The following is a 25,118-nucleotide window of genomic DNA, read 5'->3' on the forward strand; positions in this document are numbered from 1 at the left end:
TACTGTGAGAAGATATTTTAATTGTTCCATCTAATTTTATCTTCATTTTGACATTGGTTTTAATATTCTTTCGCTGTTTCTTATTTTTGTCTTTTTCTCTGTTCTTTTTTTTTTATTAAACATTCTTCAAGGTGGCCATCACAAATCGCATAAGAATTATATTTATATTGAAAGTGAATATAAAACACAGAAAGGTATTTAGGCATTTCCAATAACCTGTAAATATATATAATATATATAATAATAATAATAATAAAAAAAAAATAATAAATATATATAATATATTAATATATTATATATATTTATTATATTTTTTTTTAATTATATATATATATAAATAACATATATTTTTGACATCACATCAGCTTGAGTTCAGAAATGAGAATTTACTCAATAAAAAGCGATAATATGGAAAACTATTCGATAATTTCTTAATCGAATTACATATTTTTTCATAATAAACTAATAAAACTGGTAGACAAATTTAATAATATAACAATAATACTGTCTACGTTGATCTTACCTAAGTTCCTGAATTTGAACACATCTGCAAGTAACGGTATATTATATAAATTGAAAGATTCCTCTCAGTTACAACAGTGTGAAGTCAATTTTAGAAAGTCAAGATCCCTGAAGAATTTCAATACAAAACAGTTCTTTGGCCTATTTCTAAAAATATATCTTAGAATTGATGGTAATTCTGAAAGGATACGCTATATGTATCATGTATTACTTGAAACACAACATATTTAATCATTGATTTTCTTATTTAACGCAGACATCTCGCAGGCATTTTTTCTTAACGCAGGCATCTTAACTCCCACATCTACAACATGTTATTCGCCTGATGCAGTTCGCCTTCTCACAACATCATGCAGCTCACTCCTCAACCAGAGCGTGTAATAGAACTGTTGCCATCGCCCAGCTTACAAATACTTGCTGAACTGGTTAAAAACGCCTACGCGTCGACCTCACGGCACCACTTTTGCTACCCTTCAGGAATTCAAACACACGTAGAATAGCCACGTGCAACACCGTTCTGCCAATATTGTCTGTACAACTCAGATCGGCCTTTTTCTCATTCACCAGAAACTTAACGATATTCAAGTGGCCACAACTAGCAGCCACGTGCAAAATTGTCTTGCCGTCGATGTCTTTAACATTAAAATCCGCCCCTTTCTCGTTCACCAGATATTTGATGATCTCCAAATGACCAGACCAAGCGGCCAAGTGCAAAATCGTCCTGCCATTGCTGTTGACAACATTGAAATCGGCATTCTTCTCGTTTATCAAAAATTTAACGATCTCCATGTAACCAAAGCAAGCGGCCGTGTGCAAAACCGACGTGCCATTCTTGTCGGAAACATCAATATCGGCGTTCTTTTCATTTACTAAAAATTTAACCATGCTCAAGTTACCACAGCTAGCAGCCAAGTGCAGAACTGTGGTTCCATCGTCGTCTTTAGCATTAAAATCGGCCCTTTTCTCGTTCACCAGAAATTTAACTATCTCCAAGTAACCAAACGAAACGGCCGTATGCAAAACGGTAGAGCCATCACGGTCTTTAACATTAAAATCAACCTTTTTGTCATTCACCAGAAACTTAACGACGTCCAATTGACCACAGGTGACAGCCAGATGCAAAATTGTATCTCCCTCCACGTCTTTAGTATTGATATCGGCATTCCTCTCATTTACCAGAAATTTCACCAGGTCCAACTGACCAGACCTAGCAGCCAAATACAAAAGTGTTCTACCATTGTTGTCTTTAGCGTTAACATCAATCTTCTTTTCATCGACTAGAAACTTAATTATCTCCAAGCTGCCATAGTGAGCAGCCAACTGCAAAACTGTTTCCCCGTTACGGTTGACAACATTGAAATCAGCTCCCTTTTCATTCACCAGATATTCAATTACTTCCCAGCAATTGAAGCACGCAGCCGTATGCAAAACTGTTAGACCATCCTCGTTCTTAGCATTGTAATCGGCTCCTTTCTCATTGATCAGAAATTTAACTATGTTCAATTTACGATGCCGGGCAGCCAAATGCAAAGCTGTTTTGCCGGTGTCGCTGTTCACCTCAAATGGGATCCTTTCCTCGTTCAACAGAAGTTTAACTATCTCCAGGTGATCATAGGTAGCGGCGAAGAACAAAACTGCCTTGAAAATCTCGTCTTTACATTTTTGATCGACCTTCTCATTGTTCAACAGAAATTTAACAATGTCCAAGTGACCACAGCTGACAGCCCAGTACGCGACTGTGTAACCTTTGTAGTCCGCAGTATTAACATCAGCATGCATCTCATTCACCAGAAATTCGACCACGTCCAACTGGCCAGTCCGAGCAGCATAGTGCAAAATTGTTGTGCCATGATTGTCTTGAGCATCATAGCGGGCCCCCTTCTCCTTCACCAGCCATTTAACTATCTCCAAGTAACCGAAGCAAGCAGCAACGTGCAAAACTGTTGTGCCTCTGTTGTTCTTGACGTTAACGTTGATCTGTTTTTCATTCACCAGATATTTCACTATGTCCAAGTGACCGTAGTAAGCAGCCAAATGCAAAACTGTATTGTCACGCATAGAGGTAGCATTATAATCGGCCTGTTTCTCGTTTATCAGATATTTAACAATCTCCAAGTGTCCAAAGGCGGTAGCTGTGTGCAGAACCGTTCTGTCATCATTGTTCCTAGCATTAAAATCAGCATTCTTTTCATCGATCAGAAATTTAACCACATCCAAGTGATCACAGCTGGTAGCCAAGTGCAACGCTGTGTTACCCTTATCGTCTTTAACATTGATATCGACCTGTTTCACATTTATCAGGTATTTAACTATCGCCAAGTGTCCATAGCTGGCAGCGAAAAGGAAAACTGTTTTGCCAGCATTGTTGGTGGCGTTTATATCGACGCTTTTCTCGTTTATCAGAAACTTAATCATGTCCAAGTAACCGAAGCAAGCTGCCGAGTGTAAAATCGTTGTGCCATCAGCGTTCGGAGCATTAAAATCGGCATTTTTCTCATTTATCAGATATTTAATAACGTCGAAGTGACCGCAGCTGACAGTCAAGTGCAACACTGTATCACCATCCTCGTCTATAGCATTCACATCAGCGTTCTTTTCATTTATCAGGAATTCAACTACGTTCATGTGACCGAAACAGGCGGCCATGTGCAAAATTGTCGTGCCCTCCTCTTCCACAGCATTCACATCAATCTTCTTTTCATTCACCAGATACTTAACCAGGTCGAGATGACCACAACTGGCAGCCATGTGCAAAACTGTATCGCCGTCATAATCTTTGGCAGTAAAATCGGCCTGGTGTTCGTCTATCAAAAATTTCATCATGTCCATGTCGCCGTAAATAGCAACCATTTGCAACATTGCTCTGCCATCGCAGTCTTTAATATTATAATCGGCCTGTTTCTCGTTTATCAGAAATCTCACTATCTCCGAGTGACCAAACCAAGCAGCCAAGTGCAACACTGTTGTGCCATTCTTGTCCTGAGCATTAATATCGACCAGATTTTCATTCGCCAGATATTTAACTATGTCCACGTAACCATATCTAACAGCCATATGCAAAGCTGTGCTACCGTTGTTGTCTTTAGCATTAAAATCGGTCAGTCCTCTATTCACCAGAAATTTCACCATGTCAAACTGATTAGAATCAGCTGCCACGTGCAGAAGTGTCCTGCCTTGATCGCATGTAGCAGCATAAATGTTATTCAAATGATATGAATTGTCCAACACAAAATTTGTGATTCCTATATTACCTTCCTTAGCTGCTAGAAGTAAAATTTCTTTATCATAATATTTTTCTTGCAGCTGTATATTTGTCACGTTCTCCTTCAGGAGTTTACTGTTTAAAAATGTCCGAATCACTTGATAATCTGCCTTCGATAAAATCTCATTTAACATATATTCCTGAGTGTTTAAGTTTATTGGTTTATTGAGATCCTCTGCTTTCCATTTTAATATCCAAGTGAAGAACACTTCAGCAGCGAAGAAGTCACCAACCGTTGAATGTATAAACTGAATATTGCTGCCGTCAGATTTAATAATCCCAGCCGATAGCAGTATGTGTTTGAATTCTTCGATATCTTTATTTGCTCCTAATGAAGCAATTAGAGATTGTGATAGTATTTTATGATAGTAACCGAAAATTTCTTTATCCAACACCTGTGTCATTCGCTCGTGAACTTGAACTTTTTCAAAATGAAAACTATATTTCCTATCAACAAAATTCTCAAATACTTCCCGCATGTCATTGCCCAGATAACTAAAGTCCGGGCTTTCATCGTTAACATAATATGGCAACTTTTTCAAATATCTTGTGGAACCTTCCAACACTAAATAGAGCTGTAACGGTCTTCCAATTTGCTTAGTTACAAATAATTCGTCCATTTTACTCAACAATGCTTTGGTGTAATCTTGCAACCTCGTATTTTCTATTATTTCAACGCTGTTGCCGAAGATGCTTTGAAACTCCTCGTGACTTAAAATGAGGCTTAGATGATTCTTTAAGTACTTTTCAATGAGTTTGAATGTTGTTACATCGTCGAACGGTTCAAGCTTTATAGCAAATGTTGATACCGCATTCTCTAAAGTCTGCTGATAAAGGAAACGAGTAGTAATCCATAATTTAGCATTAGTTTGATCTTTTATATATTCCACTAATAAGGTAAGTACATCTTTATCCTCTTTCTCTAAAACTTCGTCATATCCATCGAGTACTATTAATAAAGGCTTCCTAAAATTCGACTTTACTAGCGCAGTATATAACAATTTTAATGTAAAATCATCGCTTATACCTTTATCAACTTGTGACAAAAAAATTGTTATTTCTTTTACTATTTCCGTTGGAACAGTAAAATCAATGTCTCTTAGTGCATCTAGGTGATCTTTTAGATTCACTGTAATCAACCAATGCGAGTTAATTATCGACTCTTTTATACCATACTCGGATGCATACTGTGACTCGTATAACTTAACCAAAGCAGAAGTTTTGCCTATTCCTGGATCACCAGCGATGATCACCACTTTATCATCTTTAATTTCTTTAATTAAGTCATCTTCTCCTATTAAAGGTTTAGCATTCCTATAATCTGTAGCTCTATAATTACTTAAATTCACCAATGAACCATGAGTTTTATACCAAATAAGCTGATCTCGTTCAAACTTGAGCAAGTGAAACGTTCGATCGTCATATCGCGTAACTAGTTTTGGGAAAGTAGCTGACATATCATCTTGGTAATTTAGGAACTTAATCTTATGATTATTGCAATTAGCTTGAAAATCCATTTGTTCTCCAATATCACTAAATTTAAGCCATTTTCTGAACTCCTGCTTGCTTTTGCAACTGATAAAAACTATCTCGGAAAATGTAGAATTGACCAACATTTCTTTTATATTCCTCTCAATAACAACTTCATTATTAAATCTGTCACTTTTTAAGTAAAAATCAGGATTATAGATTTGTTGTAGCATGAATTTAGATACGTTGCCCTCATGTTTTAGTTTAATCCAATAAATTTTTCTTTCCCGATTGTATTGACATATTTGCCTAAAGTCTCCTTTCTTAAATTGATCATCGGCTAATTGTATTCTATTGTTAACAGCTCTGGTAGGATCTTTGTTCAATACCGCTACTCGACTTTTGAGATCATTAAGTTTTGATTTTTTGCTAATACCTATATCTGCATTCACTAGGTATTCGATTAACTTATTCTCCGTGACTAAGCCAGGTATCCCACTAACAATGTAAATATCACTTGATTCTTCTGATAATAATTTGTCAACGAAAGTGTCCGTATTTACTTCCTCAACTGATTCGGAATATGCTCCTTCTAAGTCAATCATGCTTAATGGTATACTACCTATCTTGATTACTTCATTAGTAATGAGTCTTTGTAACGTTTCTGCATCAATTATTCGTTTCGTATTTCTATCCGATTTATCTATTAATTTGCTCAAACTAATCTTTTCTCCTTGCAATATCACTTCTCGTTGCAAGAGCTTTTGCTGTGATTCTTCAGTTAGGTCATTCAATGTGAACTTGTGGGCTATCGTTTTTTTGTAACATCTTTTGTACAACACTCTTCTGATTTTATTGAATTCCATCACTTTACAATCTGCTATTATGAAAACGATCTTTTTATCTGATTTTTGTGTTAAAAGCGTATTTAAAATTTCTAAAACCTTTGATAAACTTTCCGTATCTGAATCGAAGGAATATCTTATGCATAGAATTTTAGCTGCTGCAGAACAGAGTAGGTTGTAGATTTTGTATCGCACCTCTCTATAAAAATTGGAGTTTGAGAAAAGACTATCTCGTATAGAATAATTTCTATTTTCAATTTCTAAGCTTTCATAAACACTTAAAATGCTTAACAACGTGCTGTCCGTTCTTAGAAGAAGAACTTGTTTGTTTGACTTTAGGAAGTTATTAAGATTAATAGGATGTTCCAAATGTATCCCATATTTTATTACATTGTTTATTTCTCCTAAATATTCATTAAGAACTTGGATACTACTCCTTGACTTAATGAAAAAGCTGTTTTCAATGAATTTCTTACATCGATATGTTGTTCCTCCTTCTGCTTGATCGCTGTAGTAATCAAAAAGCAACTTGATTTCTTCATCTGAATTAAGCAACCATCTTCTTCCTTCATCATGATATTGTGCAAGGATATGTGGAATCCTTGCAATTAGTTCAGATTGCTGCACATCCTCTGGATATGTAAATGCTCTTGCTAAAATTATGAGCGGACTGTCTTCAGTATTGCTGTTTATTATCTGAACTGTATTTTTTGTATATTCTTTAATCTTTGCTGTTATTTCTGCAAAAAATTGCCTTTCAGCTATTTCTGAATTCTCAAATGGATTGCAATCATTTTTATATAGGTTGTACATTGCAAGATGCGTTAACTCATGAGCTAAAGTGCCTAATACCTCATTTTCTTCTATCTTAGCTGTTATGTAAATTTTACCGTTACTATAATCAGTAGTTCCTTTCGAAGCAGTAGGATTAATATCGTTGTTGTTTTCATTATCAAAGTCAAAAACTATGTCAAGATAATCTATATATTGTACCACTTTAAGAATTGTTGAAACTTCAGGAATAGCATCCAAAGACCTATAAAGTTTTTCGATTCGTTCCTTGTCGTCAGGTTTCTCTGACCTTGATCTTGATTTTGATGTTAAATAAAGAATATGTTCATCATCAATTTGAGGAAATTTCGAAATCATTACTATTCTTAGCATATCTTTTTCTACTTGTGTGAGCTTATTTATGCATTCTTCTTCATCTTCATTTTTAAACATGAATCCAGCGGATTTGAGAAACGCAAAAATCTTGAATCTTTTGTTTAAAAGAGCTGTAAACATTGCCGATTGACCTTCACTATTTAAATAAAGATTTCGTCCTTGAACAGCATTCGTAATATCTTTAATATCTTCTAAGCAGTTTTCTTTAATTTGTTTATGGAAAGAATTCCATCTTTCAACAACAAACTCTTTAAGTTCCTTCTGAGCATTTCCTTCATTTAGCACAGTTAGATCAAAGCGATTAGGCAAATTCGAGTCAGCTTCTAATAATGCAAATACAATATCATAATGCTTATTATCCCAAGCTAAGTCTACAGCGCTCTCTTTTAATTTATTCAGATGATTTATGTCAATTCCACATTGAACAAAAAAATCTACGTTATCTTTTCTTCCATTTTTAGCAGCTACTGCTAATAGCGTATCACCATTATCATTAACTTGTTTCAACAATTTGAGTTGAGCTTCCGTAAGAGTAATTTCTTCCAATGGTAATCGGAGTTTAATTACAGATGCTATTTCTTTTACATTTCCACATGTCGCAGCGAAGTGTAATTGTAACCCTACTTCCTGATCATCAGCAGAATCCGTATCAGTCGACTGCTGTATTTGCTGCTGCGAATTAATTAAATCAAATGCTGTCTTACCACCTAGTCCAGAAAGAAATATAACTAAATTCTCATAATTTTTACTACGTGCGACATCTAAAACTGTTTTGCCCTCTTCATTTAGAACATTCATTTCTGCACCATTCTGTAGACAGTTTCGAATTTGTTCAATAATTTGTTCCTCCGACATATTTTTGTGTACAATAAAAAATAATTCATAATTCCTCAGTTTCTGTATATCTTCTTTGCTCATTCTTATACTACCAAGATCCATTTCGAGAACCTTGAGGTTTTGATATACCAATATATGTTGCGTCAAATCTACCTGCTGCTGTTCTTGATTTTCTAACAAAGAGTTACTCGATTTATTCCAAAAGGAATGCGTATTTCTGAGGTTTTAGGTATCACTCCTACAACTTTATCGACATCCACTATCTTATATTGTCCACTTTCTATGTGCAGTATCTTGCTTGTCGGCACCTGTTGACATCAATAAATGTTATTATCATCCTGACCTACGTGTTATTTTGTCACAAACGAAGAAACAGGAATAAGCATGAAAGGAATGCAGTAACCCGAGCAATGAACAAGAGTACTTTAAAATTGATATTTCATAAACTAAAGCGGACGCGGTGAAGAGTGCACAAATAATTCTTTTATATTCGAAATCGGAAGTGAGATTTGGATCATCTTAAAATAAGTGCACCGAAATAATTCTCTAAAACAAGTAGCGTGTTTTTTAACAGTGAAAAACCGTTGGATCCAAATGCTTCATTTTCGAAACTGTTTGGGTAGTTGGAGCAAAATAAGGGATCTTCTGCTTCTAACGTTACATCGACACCGTCACGAAATAGCTATTTTGAAAACTGTCTGAAGACTGTGTCAAAACTAAATCGATCAAAAAGACACCAGAAACTTCTCTCTAAATATTTGGTGCATACATACGTATAGATCGATGGATGAACATGAATTCTGTGGAGAAACAAAAGCTTCTTCATATCTTCATACCCTAACCAACAATTTCACTCCGCAACTGATAGACACTAGCCGCGTGAAGTATGTTGACAGTTTTTCAAACGGAATAACTTTTCAAATTGGCACAAACGACTTCAATTCTGTTCAGATGACAGAGGGACTACTTTCCTAGTCAATGATTGATACTACCTTTTCTTTACTTTGCTATTTCTTGGAATGACAAAAAAAGAGATTCAACTTTATCACCAACTTGATCTTACGTGAAGAAAATTTTCAAGAAATAAAGTTAACTTACTCGTTAGCTGTTAGATTTCGGGCTAATAACGGTCAATACATTTTTACTCGGCAATCGATATTCTTCCATATTTTATGTAAAAGATATAGGATTCTATTTAAAAGAATAAAGTGGATCTTCAAATCTCCGAAACACATCCACCTATAAAAAAAAAAAACATAAATGCACTACATAATGTACTCCTTTAAACCATGTAACTGCTTATATTTTACGTAGTTACAAACTTGCGATCTTAACGCTGTCTCCAACCAAGGTCGTCTGCGGTATTCTTCACGTTTCAATTGTTCTACGTGAATACGATATGACAGCTGTTTACACCCAAATAAATAATTCTTCTAGCAAGGAGATGTCACACGGACTTTGAGTCTCCGATTTCAATGGAATTTATTTTCTTATGAATTGAGATTGAAAATCGTTTGAGTCGCGTTCGAACGTTTGTGTGAATTGGCAATATTTTCAAAGATATTTAATGTTTAAATTTCATCGGACCGAACGTTGTGTATAGATACCGAAAAGAAGAAACAACTTATGCGTTATTGGAATAGCTATGTGAGTAACGCATTGGACCACAAATTCGGAGGTTTTCGATTCGATTCTTTTCCGCGGTGTGAAAGTTCTCTTTTTGTTTTTCATTGGGAATTAAATTTCTATCATTTTTCGCACGGTCACGTCGCAGCGCTTTTTTATTTTGATGTTTGCGTGTGTGTACCACCGGTGATATACGACGATGCGAACGCGATAGTGTAAGTAAAGTAAAATAAAATGAATTTCTCGCTTTTTTCGAACATTCTCCGCGTTTCACGACTCGCGCGTGACAATTGTTTCGGATCGGTATTAATTTCGTATGCGAAACATGGACAAAAAAATGTAACCGTGGCAAAGTATCGAATCAACGATCTCCGCATTTGCGGTCGAATTACACGTTACTCATATACAGTCATTCCAGTATCGTAGAAGTTGTTAATTGTTTTCGGTATTTATACGCAACTTTAGAGAGGTCCGACAAATCTTAAACATTAAAAATATCTTTGCAGTTCTCCTGTTACAATCATGCATTATTATACATTTAATGGATAGGTATGACAATAAAATTAATGCGAAATGGAGGAAAATTATTTTTTATTCGTCATCTTCACAATTTATACACATAATAGTTTGTGCCCTATTCATTTTTGGTTTATATTTTATATTTATTTTATATTTTATATTTATTTTATATTTATTTTATATTTAGTTTATTACTTTAAAAACCGATCGAACCGTTAACAGGATGCATTGGTATAATCTTTTATGCTAAAATTGTGTAAATTTTGTCATAAATCCTCGTAAAACCGGGCATTTAATAAAACAAACAATAAAAATAATTTCGGCCGTCTAAATCGACGGTGCCCGCGAAATTCCGGCGGCGGATCCTGTTCCGCACGCAACGCAACACACAACGCAACGCAACAGCGAGATATTCGGCGCGTCGACCGCGCGCCGCTGGCGGTTTCCCGCAACAAAGGGAGCCCGGGGCGGCGGAAACGAGCGGCCGAATATTGTATTTCGTTGTCTTGAATAGCCCGGGCCCGGGTGCAACAGTCTCTTTCGCCGCGGCGCGGCACGGAGCCCCGATGGATACGTTGGCTTTTTCGGTTTTTCGGTTTTCATCGGTCCGCCCCTTTGTTTGCGTTGCATTCCGCTCCGACGTTCCGCGAACCAGCCAGCCCCGGCTACTACTCATTTACGGCTCCCCGACGGGAACTTTTAATATTCCCGATCGGCGGATCCCTCTTTCACCGGCTTCGTCGTCGCCTGATTGCGCTTCGAATTTTCGGAACGATACACGGACCCGCGGAACAACCCGATCGTTTTCTTTGCACACGCTACAGCTATGAGCTGTAATTAATTAGCTAACTTGGTAAATTAATATTTCAGTTATGTCGAATGATAAGGGTATGATTGGCGAGAAATAATTCTGTAGTAATGATATTGTTGCGATTCCTACTTTTTTTTAGTAACAACTATATTTAATAATAGAGTTACAAATATTCATTTATTCGCACTCTTTTGTTCTGTATCTCTCTTAATACTTCGTTATCCTCGAAAATCAAATTATTATGTGGAGAATAAAAGTTTAAATGCCTTTTTCTTTATGCTTCATTATTTAGGCATACAGTAACTTCCATTAATATTGGGACAATTTTTAAGATGCAATAACTTTGTTAAAACTAGAAGAAAACTAGAAACTAGATTTGAATGTTATTTAGATGGTTGAATAAATAACTAGTATACTAGATAATGACTGAGCTATTTTGTCACAATTTTGCTATTAATAAACGAAATAAAAGACTCTCGGTTTCTAATTATTTTTTGTCTGAGCCTGTAACGAAAATTAAAAAAATGCGTTTTGTAGATTTCGGTAATTTATACATATATTTATGCTGAAAATTTCATCGAAATCGGTTAACGCAAAGTCAAGGTACAAGCGTTGGAAGATCGTAAAAACTGCTAATTTCTCACGCTTATTTGGTCGAAAGTGTTTTTCGCGATCTTTAATTGTTTACAGCTCGCAACAAAGGTCAACCGATTTCGGTGAAATTTTTAACACGCGTATAACTCACCGAGATTTACAAAATACATTTTTGAAATTTTCGTTATAGGCTCGAATAAGAAAGTTTAAAACACGAGAGATTTTTTATATCCTTTTGCCATTCTAAGCAACAGCAAAATTTTAAACAAGTATAATCTAATTATATTCTGGCAGACTCTATCATCTAAAAAAAAAATTCAAGTCGTTTAGTCCAGTTCTAAAAAAGTTATTGTATTTTTAAAAGTGTCCGAATAATCGCGAAAGTCACTGCATTTTAATATCGAATTAAAGGAGCGATTTATTCGAAAGGGTTCTCTAGTGTGGTACGGTAAATTCTCCCTAATTGACCCTCAGATTGTACACAAAAATGGACAATTATGGTAAGAGGAGATACGATTGTCAATAATTTTAAAAACAATCCGCAAAACTCAATTAATCATACCTCTTTCATAACCTCTTCCCAAATTGTCCACTTTTGATTCCAAGCTGCGAGTCAATTAGGGAGAATTTACTAACTTATTTATCGAATGGTCTAAACAAAAATCAATTCGATTAGAAGCCACGTATCATATCCGGCCACTTCCTTCGATCGTCTATAAACGTAAAAACGTCAACGTACAGTTACCTGCGGGCTTCCATCTAAACGCATATTCACGTCAAACTCGTATCGGCCTCTGAAACGAAACGTTCTATTATCGAGGATCTCGATTAAACATTCTGCCGAGTTCGTTCGCTTTGATCGAGTCGCATCAATATATCTTCGCAAAGCATCGAATGACGCGAGAAGAATAACATAGAGCTCTATCGCAGCGTTCCGCGCGGCTGAAACGAAAAGTGTTCTCGAAGATTACCATTTCTACTGGGGGAGTGGGGAGGGGGAAAGAGAAAGGGAGCTTGTCTAGCGACTGGATTTTCCATAATCCCTGGAAACGACGCCGAAGACAATCTCCTCGAGCTTACACCTCGCGCGAGTCACCTACAGCCTATTCAGATCCCGTCTTTATTGTCCTGCTGTGCTTTGATACGGATCGAAGCGACCCTCGAGAGTCGAGGATCTCTCGTTTAGGTATCCCGGTGTTGTACAGGCTGTCCCAAAAATGTCTCGCAATCCGAAACTAGGGGATTCCTGAGATCGTTCGAAGCAACTTTTTCCTTAACGAAAATGCAATGCGCGGCTTCGTTTACCGAGTTATTAACGAGAAACAGTGACCAATGAGAGGCGAGCTCGGCCGAGCGCGAGGCGGCCAATGAGCGGAACTGGGCTTCGTTCGCTCATTGGCTCGGCCGTCTCGCGCGTTCGAAGTCCGGTTCCGCTGATTGGCTCGGCCGCTTAGCGCCAGACGAGCGCGCCTCTCATTGGTCACCGTTTATCGTTAATAACTCGTTAACGGTGCCTCGGAGAACATTTTTGTAAAGGAAAAAGTTGCTTCGGACTACCCGAGGAACCCGTCACTTTCGGATTGCGAGACATTTTTGGGACATCTTGTATATTGTATAAGGCATGTTATGTTACGTATATATATATATATTTTTTAACAGTTGGTTATCGGAGATTTGGCCGGCCAATAGCGTGCGAGACGTCGATCGCATTTTCGCTGGTGGTTTTTGCGCGCGGCCCCCGTTGTCCGTTTCGCGAGCGATACAGAAGCTCGACGTAAACCGGGGAACAAAACAAAGAGGCGCACTCGGCGGCAGAGATAGGCGGTATCAGGTGTGTGTTTAACCGGACCTTTCAAAAAATGTTCCCTCTCCGAGCAGAGAGAGAAAGAGAGAGAGAGAGAGAGAGAGAGAGAGAGAGAGAGAGAGAGAGAGAGAGAGAGAGGGAGAGAGAGAGAGAGAGAGGGAGAGAGAGAGAAAAAAGGATAGTTTTTGCTGGTGCGCTGCGGAAATTGGCTCCCTTATCCATCGGTTACATCGGCTTAAACGGTGCGACGCACGGCGGGCTATTTCGTCGATCCAGCTGGTCGAACGACAATGTTTTTTAGAATTCCTCGTAAAACGCGATCGCTTCTCTCGAACTGGACTCTAATAAATTATTACAATAAAAAAAAAAAAAGAAAAAAGGAAAGGAAATTATAAGGATCGCGTAACCGTGAAGAAAATTAATAAGACAAGGGGGACACAAAAGAGTGTCTAGTAATTCAGCTGCGAACATTTTGGATATTTTCATAACAGTGCATTAGGTTGCTTCGAATATTTCGAAATTATTAATTATTTGGAATTTTCAAATGCTGCTTCGATCTCGCGATTAAGGAGGGAAAACATTGTCGTGGCACGGCTCGCTGCCGGAAAGTGCAATATTTGCACATCCCCGAGCAATGTTTATAGGTAATACCCGGTAAACGAGATTCCCAGGGAAGAAAATTGTCTACGGTACTCGTTATTCCGGCGACGTCGCGCGGCAGCGGATTAAATCCGGACCGGTGACTAAATCAATCGCCAAGGAAAACGAATCGCCGGGATTTTCAAGGGAACCCTGGTTTTTCTCCCGCGCGCGCGCGCGCCGCGGAAAAGCACCGACACGAAACTCGGAAACAACCGACCGTCGCGTCCCCCGTTTTTGTTCCCCGTCAAGCGAACGTTCTATCCGTTTCCTTTATGGTCCTGTGCGATCCGTGCGTTCGAAACTGATAGCCACGATATCCGGAAAATTCCTCTCTTTAAGCGAACGAATCGCACGGCTCGCCGCTGATAACCCGATTCGACAATAAAAAAATACTTAAAAGTCCATTCGGTCATCTTTCGGTCGTTTCATCCAGTTTTATCTTCATTTCAAACGCTGGTTTCAATTGTCTTTCCTTGTCGCTTTTCTGCCTCTTCCGCCTTTTTCTCTGTTCCTTTTTTATTACATTATTAATTATTAATATTACATTATTACATTATTAACATTCTTCAAGGTGACCGTCACGAACCGCGTATGCATTATTTATTAAAAGTGGATGTAAAGAAACAAAACAATCAAATATAATATATATAAAAATAAAATATAAAAAAACAAATATCAAATATATTTATATAATAAATTATGATGCAATGCTTTGGCTATACGACAGAACTATACTTAAATGCAGCCACCAGTGTAGCAAAAGCCTAACAATTGATGAATCTTATGCATGTGCGAACAAAGTAACAACAAAAAAACAAACAAACAAAATTGCTGTGTATCTCACAGTAGTGTATCAGGCAGTCGAGTGATGGGAACTTCAGGAGGTGGGTGGCGATGTTAGGATACGTTATTAAAACAGAGGCGATCCCGCAGCATTTTCACATTTATTTACAAATTCAAATTTTCAAGGCCAAATGTAGGATTTATTTATTTAGATGGACCATCATTATTTAGACATTTCCAATAATCTGTGAAGGATAATCTGTGTAGAATGCACATAAAATTATGTTCTCCCTATGAAAATTAAGGCGAGCCTGACATTAATTAAATGACACCATAATATTTTTGACTTCGCAACACCTTGAGTTCAGAAATGAGGGTTTGATTAACAAAAAGGATAATATGGAAAATTAATTGATAATTTCTTAATCAAATTACATGTTCATTATAAACTAATAAAACTGGTAGACAAATCTAACAATATAACAATAATACCTTCTGTGCTGATCTTACCTAATTTTTGTGACTGCGAAGTCATCTAAAAGTAATGGTATAGTAAATGGAAGGATTCCACTCAGCTACAACATTGTGAAGTGAATTTTAGAAAAAGAATATTTAAGAATACTTAGAATTGAAGAATACTTAATTTTTATACAAAACAGTTCTTCGACAGATTTTTGAAAATATCTTAAAAATGATGGCTATTCTGAATGCGCTGAATACGCTGTGTGTATCATGTATCGCTTAAAACAACATATTTAATCATTAACTTATTATAATTACAGCCTTATGAAAAAGATTCACAATTCCTTACTTAATGCCACTTACCCAAGTCCACGACATTTTGCTCGCTAGATTCTTTTTCCTCCTTTATGCAACATTGTATGACTCGCTCCTAACTAGTTCGTGAAATAGCTCTTCCACTATTACTCAGCTTACAAATACTTGCCGAACCAGGTGAAACTTCTATTTCTTCCTCCTGGCTGCGACAGACCCACTGTTTCTCAGGAATTCAGCCACGCATTTAACAGCCACGTGGAAAATTGTTCTGCCAATATTGTCCGCAGAAAACAAATCGGCCTCTGTTTCGTCTACCAGGAATTTAATCATATCCAAGTGACCGCAGATAGCAGCCACGTGCAAAACTGTCTTGCCATCTTCGTCTTTGGCATTCACATCGGCATTTCTTTCGTTCACCAGAAACTTAACTATCTCCAAGTGACCGGACCAAGCGGCCAAGTGCAAAACTGTCTTGCCATTATTGTTGCTAATATTGACGTCGGCGTCTTTCTCATTCGTCAGAAACCTCACTATATCCAAGTGACCGAAACAAGCAGCCATGTGCAAAACTGACGTGCCATTATTGTCGTTAATATTAAAATCGACTTTCTTTTTATTTACCAGAAATTTCACTATATTCAAGTGACCGCAGCTAACGGCCGCGTGCAGAATCGATATGCCATCGTCGTCTGTAGCATTAAAATCGGCCTCTTTCTCGTTTATCAGAAATTTAACGATCTTCAAGCTACCAAAGCAAACAGCCATGTGCAAAATTGTAGTGCCGTCTTCGTCTTTGGCATTGAAATCGGCGTTTTTCTCGTTTATCAGAAATTTAACCATGTCCAAGCGATCGGCGTTAATAGCCAACTGCAAAATTGTGTCGCCCTCGGCGTCTTTCATATTAAAATCGACCATCTTCTCGTTCACCAAAAATTTCACCACGTCCAAGTGACCAGAGCTGGCAGCCAAGTGTAAATACGTGCTAACATTGAACTCTGTAGAATCAGTTTCGGCCTGGTATTTACTTATCAAAAATTTAGCCATCTCCAATTGACCACTGCTGACAGCCAATTGCAAAATCGTTCTGCCAGCATGGTCTGTAACCTTAAAATCGGCATTTTTCTCGTCTACCAGAAATTGGACTATATTCAGGTGACCGTAATAAGCAGCTAAGTACACGTTCGTTGTGCCATCATAGTTTTGAGCATTAAAATCGACCTGTTTCTCGTTTACCAGAAATTTAACCACGTCCAAGTGGCCAAACCGTGTGGCGAGTTGCAAAATTTTGGCACCCTCCACGTCTTGGACATTGAAATCGGCATTTTTCTCGTTTATCAGAAATTTCACCACCGCCAAGTGGCCATTGCTGGCGGCGAAATGTAAAACCGTTTGGCTTTTAACGTTTCTAACCTCGAAATCGGCATTCTTTTCGATCACCAGAAATTTAACAATCTCGATGGAACCAAAGGCGGCAGCCTTGTGCAAAACCGACGTGCCATCGTTGTCTCGAGCATTCACATCCGCCTTTTTCTCGTTTACCAGAAATTTAACCATGTCCAAGTGACCACGGCCGGCAGCCAAGTGCAGAACAGTGTTGCCCGCATTGTCTCTGACGCAGATATCGGCCTGTTTCTCGATTACCAAATATTTAAGCATCTCCGCCTCGTCGGAATAAGCAGCTGTGTGCAAAATCGTTGTGCCGTTGTTGTTTACGGTGTTCACGTCGGCCATTCCTTCGCTTAACAGAAATTTAACCACGTCGTAGCGACGAGACTGTGTAGCGAAGTGCAGAACCGTGTTACCGTTGTTGTCTCTATCATTAAAATCGACGCCTTTTTCGAGTATCAGGAATTGAACGATGTGCAAGTAACCGTGGCTGCCAGCCAAATGCAAAATCGATTTGCCCTCCTTGCTTCTAGATCGATAATCTGCCCCTTTCTCGTTTATCAGAAATTTAACCACTTCCAAGAAACCGAAGCAGACAGACGTGTGCAAGATCGTCGCGCCCTCGCCGTTCTGAACATTGTAATCGGCCATCTTCTCGTTGATCAGATATTTAACGATGTGCAAGTGACCACAGCTGGTGGACAAGTGCAGCACCGCGCTACCATCGATGTCCTTGGCATTGAAATCGGCGTTCTTTTCGTCTATCAGATATTTAACCATTTCCAAGCTGCCGGAAACGGCGGCCGAGTGCAACACCGTTGTGCCGTTATCGTTTTGAATATAGAAATCGATCTTCTTCTCGTTTATCAGAAATTTAACCACGTCCAAGTGGCCGCAGCTGGCAGCCAAGTGTAAAGCCGTGTTACCGTTATTGTCTTTAACAAATATATCTGCCTCTTTCTCATTTATCAGAAATTTAATGATGTCCAAGTTACCAGCAATAACGGCCATTTGCAAAACTGTTCTGCCACCATTGTCCCTGACATCAAAATCGGCCTGATTCTCGTCTATCAGGAATCTCAGTATCTCCAAATAATCGAAGCATGCTGCCAAGTGCAAAATTGTTACGCCGTTATTGTTTTCAGCACTAAAATCCGCCTGTTTCTCGTTCACCAGATATTTAACGATCTCAAAGTAACCACGTTTAACAGCCACATGCAAAACCGAGTTACCATTGTCGTCTCTAACATCAAAATCGGCCTGTTTCTCATCTATCAGAAATTTCAACATATCCAATCCGTTAGAAGCAGCTGCCACGTGCAAGATCGTTTTTCCATTATCGTCTTTAACGTCGTTTATGTTGCTCGAAGCATGTTCTGAATTATCCAACACAAATCGGGCGATTCCCACGTTGCCTTCCTTGGCTGCTACAAACAAAACTTCTTTATCATAATACTTTGCTTGCAGATGTATATTTGTCATTTTATCTTTTAGGAGTTTACTGTTGAGAAATGCCCGAATCATTTGATAATCTGACTTTATCAAAACCACCTTCAATAAGTATTCTTGGTTTTGTGAGTGCGTAGGTTTACTGTGGTCCCCCGCTTTCCATTTTACTGTCCAATTGTAGACCACTTTAGCAGCAAAGAAGTCTCTAAACGTTGAGTGCACAAACTCCAGATTGCTACCGTGAGATTTGATAATACCAGCCGGTAGCACTATACCTTTAAAATCTTCTAATGGTTGTCTCGGCGCTGATGCAAAAATGAAAGATTTAGTTACAGCTTTGTGATAAGAATCGAAAATTATTTTATCCAGCTCCTGCGTTAGATGCTCATTAATTTTAGTTTTCTTAAAATGAATATTATATTTCCTGTCGACAAACTTTTCATACACCTCCCATATGCTGTTGCCTAGATCACTGATGTCTAGGCTTCCACCATCAACGTGTCGCATCCACTCTTTAAAATATCTTGCGGAACCTTCTACCATTAAATAGAGCTGTAACGGTGTCCCGATGAGCTTACTTACAAATAATTCGTGCATTTTACTTAAGAATGCCTTGGTGTAATCTTGCAACCTCGTATTCTCTACTATTTTAACGCTAATGCCGAAGATGCTTCGAAACTCCTTATGACTTAAACTGAGAATTAGATGATTCTTTAAGTACTTTACAATGAATGCGGTTGTTCTTTCATCATCCATCGGAGCAAGCTTTATAGCAAACGTTGATACTGCTCTTTCTAAATCCTGCTGATAATGGGGACGAGTAGTAATCCAATATTTAGCTTCAGTTTTATCTTTTAAATGTTCCAATAACGAGATAAGTTTACATCTATCTGTTTCATCTAAAACTTGATCAAATCCATCGAATACTATTAATAAAGGCTGCGCAAAATTCGGCGTCGTTAGCGCCATATCTAGTAATTGTCTGGTAAAATCATCGCTTATACTGTTATCAACTTGCGATAAAAAATCTCCTATTTTTTTCACTATTTCCGTTGGAACACTAAAATCAATGGCTCTTATTGCGTCTAGATGATCTTTTAGATTGACCATAATCAACCAATGCGAGTTAATTATCGACTCGTTTGTACCAGACTCGGACGCATACTGTGACTCATATAACTTAACCAAAGCGGTAGTTTTGCCTATTCCTGGATCACCAACGATGATTACCACTTTATCATCTTTAATTTTCTTAATTAAGTCATCTTCTCCCATTAAAGGTTTAGTATTCCTATAATCTTTAGCTCTATATGTGCATAAATTCTCTAACGTGCCATGAGTTTCGCACCAAATAAGCTGATCTCGTTCAAACTTAAGCAAGTGATACGTTTGATCGGGATTTTGTACAACTAGTCTTTGAAAAGTGGCTGACATATTATCTTGATTATTTAGGATCACAATCCTATGATTGTTGCAATTTATTTGAAAGTCTAGTTGTTCTCCAGCATCACTAAATTGAAGCCATTTTGTTAACTCCCCTCTGCTTTTGTTACCAATAATAAATATTTCAGAAAGCGCAGAACTGCCTAACTGTACTTTTATATTCTTCTCGATAGCTACTTCGTTATTAAATCTGTCACCTTTTAGGTAAAAATCAGGATTATAAATTTCTTCTAATATAAATTTAAATGCGCTGTCCTCATGTTTTATATTAATCCAATAAATTTTTCTTCCCCGATTGTATCGACATATTTGCCTAAAGTCTCCTTTTATAAATTGATCATCGGCTAATTGTATTCTATTGTCAATAGCTCTGGTAAGATCTTTGTCCAATACTGCTATTCGACTTACAAGATCATTAAGTTTTGATTTTTTACTAATATCTATATCTGCATTTACTAGGTATTCAATTAACTTATTCTCCGTGACTACACCAGGTATACCACTAATAATGGAAATATCACTTGATTCTCCTGATAATAAATTATTAATGAAAGATTCCATATTCACTTCCTCAATTAATTCGGAATATGCTCCTTCTAAATCAGTTGTGCCTAATGGTATACTACCTATCTTGATTTCCTCATTAGTAATAAGTCTTTCTAATATTTTCTCATTGAGTATTTGTTCCGCATTTCTATCCGATTTATCTATTAATTTGTTCAAACTAATCGTTTGTCCTTGAAATATCACTTCTCGATCCCAGAGCTTCTGCTGTGATTTTTTAGTCAGGTCAATCAATCTGAACTTGTGGTTTGCTACATTTTTATAACATCTCATGTTAAACACTCTTTTGATATCCCAGAATTCCTTTGTTTTACAATCTGCTAGTATGAAAACGATCTTTTTATTTGATTTTTGTTCTAAAAGCGTATTTAAAATATCTAAAGTCTCCGATAAACTTTCCATATTTGAATCGTAGGGACATCTTATGCATAACATTCTACCTCCTATAGAGTAGAATATGTTGTTGATTTTGTCTTGCTTCTCTCTATAAGAATTGAATTCTGAAAAAAGACTATCTTTTATAATATATTTTTCATTTTCAAATATTAAGCTTTCATAAATACTTAAAATGCTTAACAACGTGTTCTCCGTTTTTAGAACAAGAACTTGTTGGTATGACTCTAGAAAGTCATTAAACTGTATGAAACATTCCAAATTTAGCCCACATTTCATTACATTGTTTATTTCTCCTAAATATTCATTAAGAATTTGGATAGTACACCTTGGCTTAATTAAAAAGCTGTTTTCAATGAATTTCTTACATCGATATGTTGTTCCTCCTTCTGCTTGATCGCTGTAGTAATCGAAAAGCAATTTGATTTCTTTATCTGTATTAAGCAACCATCTTTTTCCTTCATCATGATATTGTGCAAGGATATGTGGAATCCTTGCAATTAGTTCAGACTGCTGCTCATCCTCTGGATATGTAAATGCTCTTGCTAAAATTATGAGCGGACTGTCTTCAGTATTGCTGTTTATTATCTGAACTGTATTTTTTGTATATTCTTTAATCTTTGCTGTTATTTCTGCAAATAATTGCCTTTTAGCTATTTCTGATTTCTCAAATGGATTGCAATCATTTTTATATAGGTTGTACATTGCAAGATGCGTTAACTCATGAGCTAAAGTGCCTAATAGTTTATTTTCTTCTATCTTAGCTGCTATGTAAATTTTACCGTTACTATAATTAGTAGTTCCTTTTGTAGCTTTCGAAGCAGTAGGATTAATATCGTTGTTGTTTTCATTATCAAAATCAAAAACTATGTCAAGATAATCTATATATTGTACCACTTTAAGAATTGTTGAAACTTCAGGAATAGCATCCAAAGACCTATACAGTTTTTCGATTCGTTCTTTGTCATCAGGTTTCTCTAGCCTTGATCTTGATTTTGATGTTAAATAAAGAATATGTCCATCATCAATTTGAGGAAATTTCAAAATCATTTCTGTTCTTAGCATATCTTTTTCTCCTTGAGGAATCTTATTTAGGCATTCTTCTTCATCTTCATTTTTAAACATGAATCCAGCGTATTTAAGAAACGCAAAAATCTTGAATCTTTTCTTTACAAGAGCTGTAAACATTGCCGATCGACCTTCACTATTTAAATAAAGATTTGGTCCATGGACAACATGTGTATACCTTCCAATATTTGGTATGTCATTTTCTTTAATTTGTTGATGCAAAGAATTCCATCTTTGAACAACAAATTCTTTAAGTGCCTTCTGCGCCTTTCCTCTCTTTAGCACAGTTAGATCAAAGCGATCAGGAAGATCCGAATCAGCTTTTAATAATGAAAGTACAACATCATAATGCTTATTGTTCCAAGCTAAGTTTACAGCACTCTCTTTTCTTTTATTAAGATGATTGATATCAATTCCACATCGAATAAAAAATTCTACGTTATCTTTCCTTCCATTTTTAGCAGCTATTGTTAATAGTGAATTACCCTCTCCATCAACTTTATTCACCAATTTTTCTTGAACTTCTGTAAGAACGAATTGTTTCATTGGTAATTCGAGTTTCAATAGAGATGCTATCTTCTTTACATTTCCACTTTCCGCGGCGACATGTAACGGTAACTTCTGATTGCTAACATAATCAGACTGCTGTATTTGCTGCTGCGAGTTCATTAAATCAGCTGCTGTCTTACCACCTAGTCCAGAAAGAAATGTAGCTAAATCCATATAATCCTTTTTATGTGCAAGATCTAAAATTGTATTGCCATCTGGATTTACAATATTTATTTGTGCACCCTTCTTTAGCAAGTTATCAACATCTTCAATAATTCGTCTCTCTGACCATGTCCTGCTTAAAGCAAAAAATAACTCAAAATTCCTCATCCTCTGTATATCTAAATCGCTAAGTACTATATCATCGAGTTCCATTTTGAGAACCTTGAGGTTTTGATGTAGCAATATATGTTGCGTCAAATCTGTTCTTGATTTTCTAACAAAGAGTTACTTGATTTAATCCAAAAGGAATGCGTATTTCCGAGATTTTATATATCACTTCTGCAACTTTATTGTTGTCTTCTATTTTATATTGTCCACTTTCTATGTGCAGTATCTTGTTTGTCGGCACCTGTGGGCATCAATAAATGTTATTATCATCCTGACCTACGTGTTATTTTGTCACAAACGAAGAAACAGGAATAAGCATGGAAGGAATGCGGTAACCCGAGCGATGGACAAGAGTGCTTTAAAATTGATATTTCGTAAAGTAATGCGGACGCGGTGAAGAGTGCACAAATAATTCTTTTATATTCGAAATCGGAAGTGAGATTTGGATCATCTTAAAATAAGTGCACCGAAATAATTCTCTAAAACAAGTAGCGTGTTTTTTAACAGTGAAAAACCGTTGAATCCAAATGCTTCATTTTCGAAACTGTTTGGGTAGTTGGAGCAAAATAAGGGATCTTCTGCTTCTAACGTTACATCGATACCGTCACGAAACAGCTATTTTGAAAACTGTCCGGAGACGGTGTCAAATCTAATCGACCAAAAAGACACCAGAAACTTCTCTCTAAATATGTGGTGCATACATACGTATAGATCGATGGATGAACATGAATTCTGTTGCGAAACAAAAGCTTCTTCATATCTTCATATCCTAACCAACAATTTGACTTCCACAATTGACATACACTAGCCGCGTGAAGTATGTTGACAGTTTTTCAAACGGAATAACTTTTCAAATTGGCCCCAAACGATTTGAATTCTCTTCAGCTGACGAAAGGACTAGTTTCCTAGACAATGACTGACACTATCTTTATTTTACTTTGCTATTTCTTGGAATAACAAAAAAAGAGATTCAACCTTATCACCAACTTGATCTTACGCGAAGAAAATTCTCAAGGAATAAAGTGAAATTATTCGTTAGCTATTTGGTTTGTGGCTACCGAAGGTCAATACTTGTTTACTTCGAATTCGATATTCTTCCATATTTTGATTTAAAAAATATGGGATTCTATTTAAGAGAACAAAGTGGATCTTCAAATCTCCGAAACACTTCCACCTATAAAAAAAAAAATCATAAATGCACTACATAATGTACTCCTTTAAACCATGTAACTGCTTATATTTTACGTAGTTACAAACTTGCGATCTTAACGCTGTCTCCAAGCAAGGTCGTCTGCGGCATTCTTTACGTTTCAATTGTTCTACGTGAATACGATATGGCAGCTGTTTACACCCAAATAAATAAACGTTGAACGTTGTACGTAGGAGAAGAAAGAACAAGTTAATTTAGAATTCTTCTAGCAAGGAGATGTCACACGAACTTTGAGTCTCCGATTTCAATGGAATTTATTTTCTTATGAATTGAGATTGAAAATCGTTTGAGTCGCGTTCGAACGTTTGTGTGAATTGGCAATATTCTCAAAGATATTTAATGTTTCAATTTCATCGGACCGAACGTTGTGTATAGATACCGAAAAGAAGAAACAACTTCTGCGTTATTGGAATAGCTATGTGGGTAACGCATTGGACCACAAATTCGGAAGTTTTCGATTCGATTCTTTTCCGCGGTGTGAAAGTTGTCCTCTTTTTGTTTTTCATTGGGAATTAAATTTCTATATCATTTTTCGCACGGTCACGTCGCAGCGCTTTTTTATTTTGATGTTTGCGTGTGTGTACCACCGGTGATATACGACGATGCGAACGCGATAGTGTAAGTAAAGTAAAATAAAATTAATTTCTCGCTTTTTTCGAACATTCTCCGCGTTTCACGACTCGCGCGTGACAATTGTTTCGGACCGGTATTAATTTCGTATGCAAAACATGGACAAAAAAATGTAACCGTGGCAAAGAATCGAATCAACGACCTCCGCATTTGTGGTCGTGTACACGTTATCCGCATAGCCGTTCCAGTATCGTAGAAGTTGTTAATTGTTTTCGGTATCTATACACTACGTTCTGCTCGATGAAATTTAAGCATTAAATATATTCATAAATAGTACCGCCGCTATGGGCACGTAGGTATACACAGGATTCATTGTAGTAGCAATTGATAATAAAGAATATTGTGAGCACAGTAAATGAATAATCACGTTCCTACGCGATCTGTCTGTTGCTTGTACAATTTAGTACGAGCTGATTAACTCCAATAATTAAATTGCT

The 25,118-nt window shown here is 37.0% G+C and overlaps 1 protein-coding gene across 1 annotated transcript; it reads right to left on the reverse strand.

Moving 5' to 3' along the window:
* Window positions 1-25,118, reverse strand: LOC117221325 (uncharacterized). Its single transcript, XM_076527750.1, has 4 exons — window positions 23,547-25,118; window positions 15,850-23,082; window positions 524-8,320; window positions 1-216 (listed from the first exon to the last, which is right to left on the reverse strand). The coding sequence occupies exons 2-3, from the start codon at window positions 22,884-22,886 to the stop codon at window positions 949-951; spliced, it is 14,409 nt and encodes a 4,802-aa protein (XP_076383865.1). The 5' UTR covers window positions 22,887-23,082; window positions 23,547-25,118; the 3' UTR covers window positions 1-216; window positions 524-948.

Source organism: Megalopta genalis, unplaced genomic scaffold, assembly GCF_051020955.1.
Source record: "Megalopta genalis isolate 19385.01 unplaced genomic scaffold, iyMegGena1_principal scaffold0037, whole genome shotgun sequence".
NCBI classification, from domain to species: Eukaryota; Metazoa; Arthropoda; class Insecta; order Hymenoptera; family Halictidae; genus Megalopta; species Megalopta genalis.

What these genes read in the sequence shown, in the direction of transcription:
- LOC117221325 (XM_076527750.1), bottom strand. Translation starts at nt 22,886, where the DNA reads ATGGAACTCGATGATATAGTACTTAGCGATTTAGATATACAGAGGATG. An exon ending in GTCGCAGCCAGGAGGAAGAA is followed by an intron (nt 8,321 to 15,849) that starts ATAGAAGTTTCA and finishes CTAAAACCTCAG; the next exon opens with AAATACGCATTCCTTTTGGA.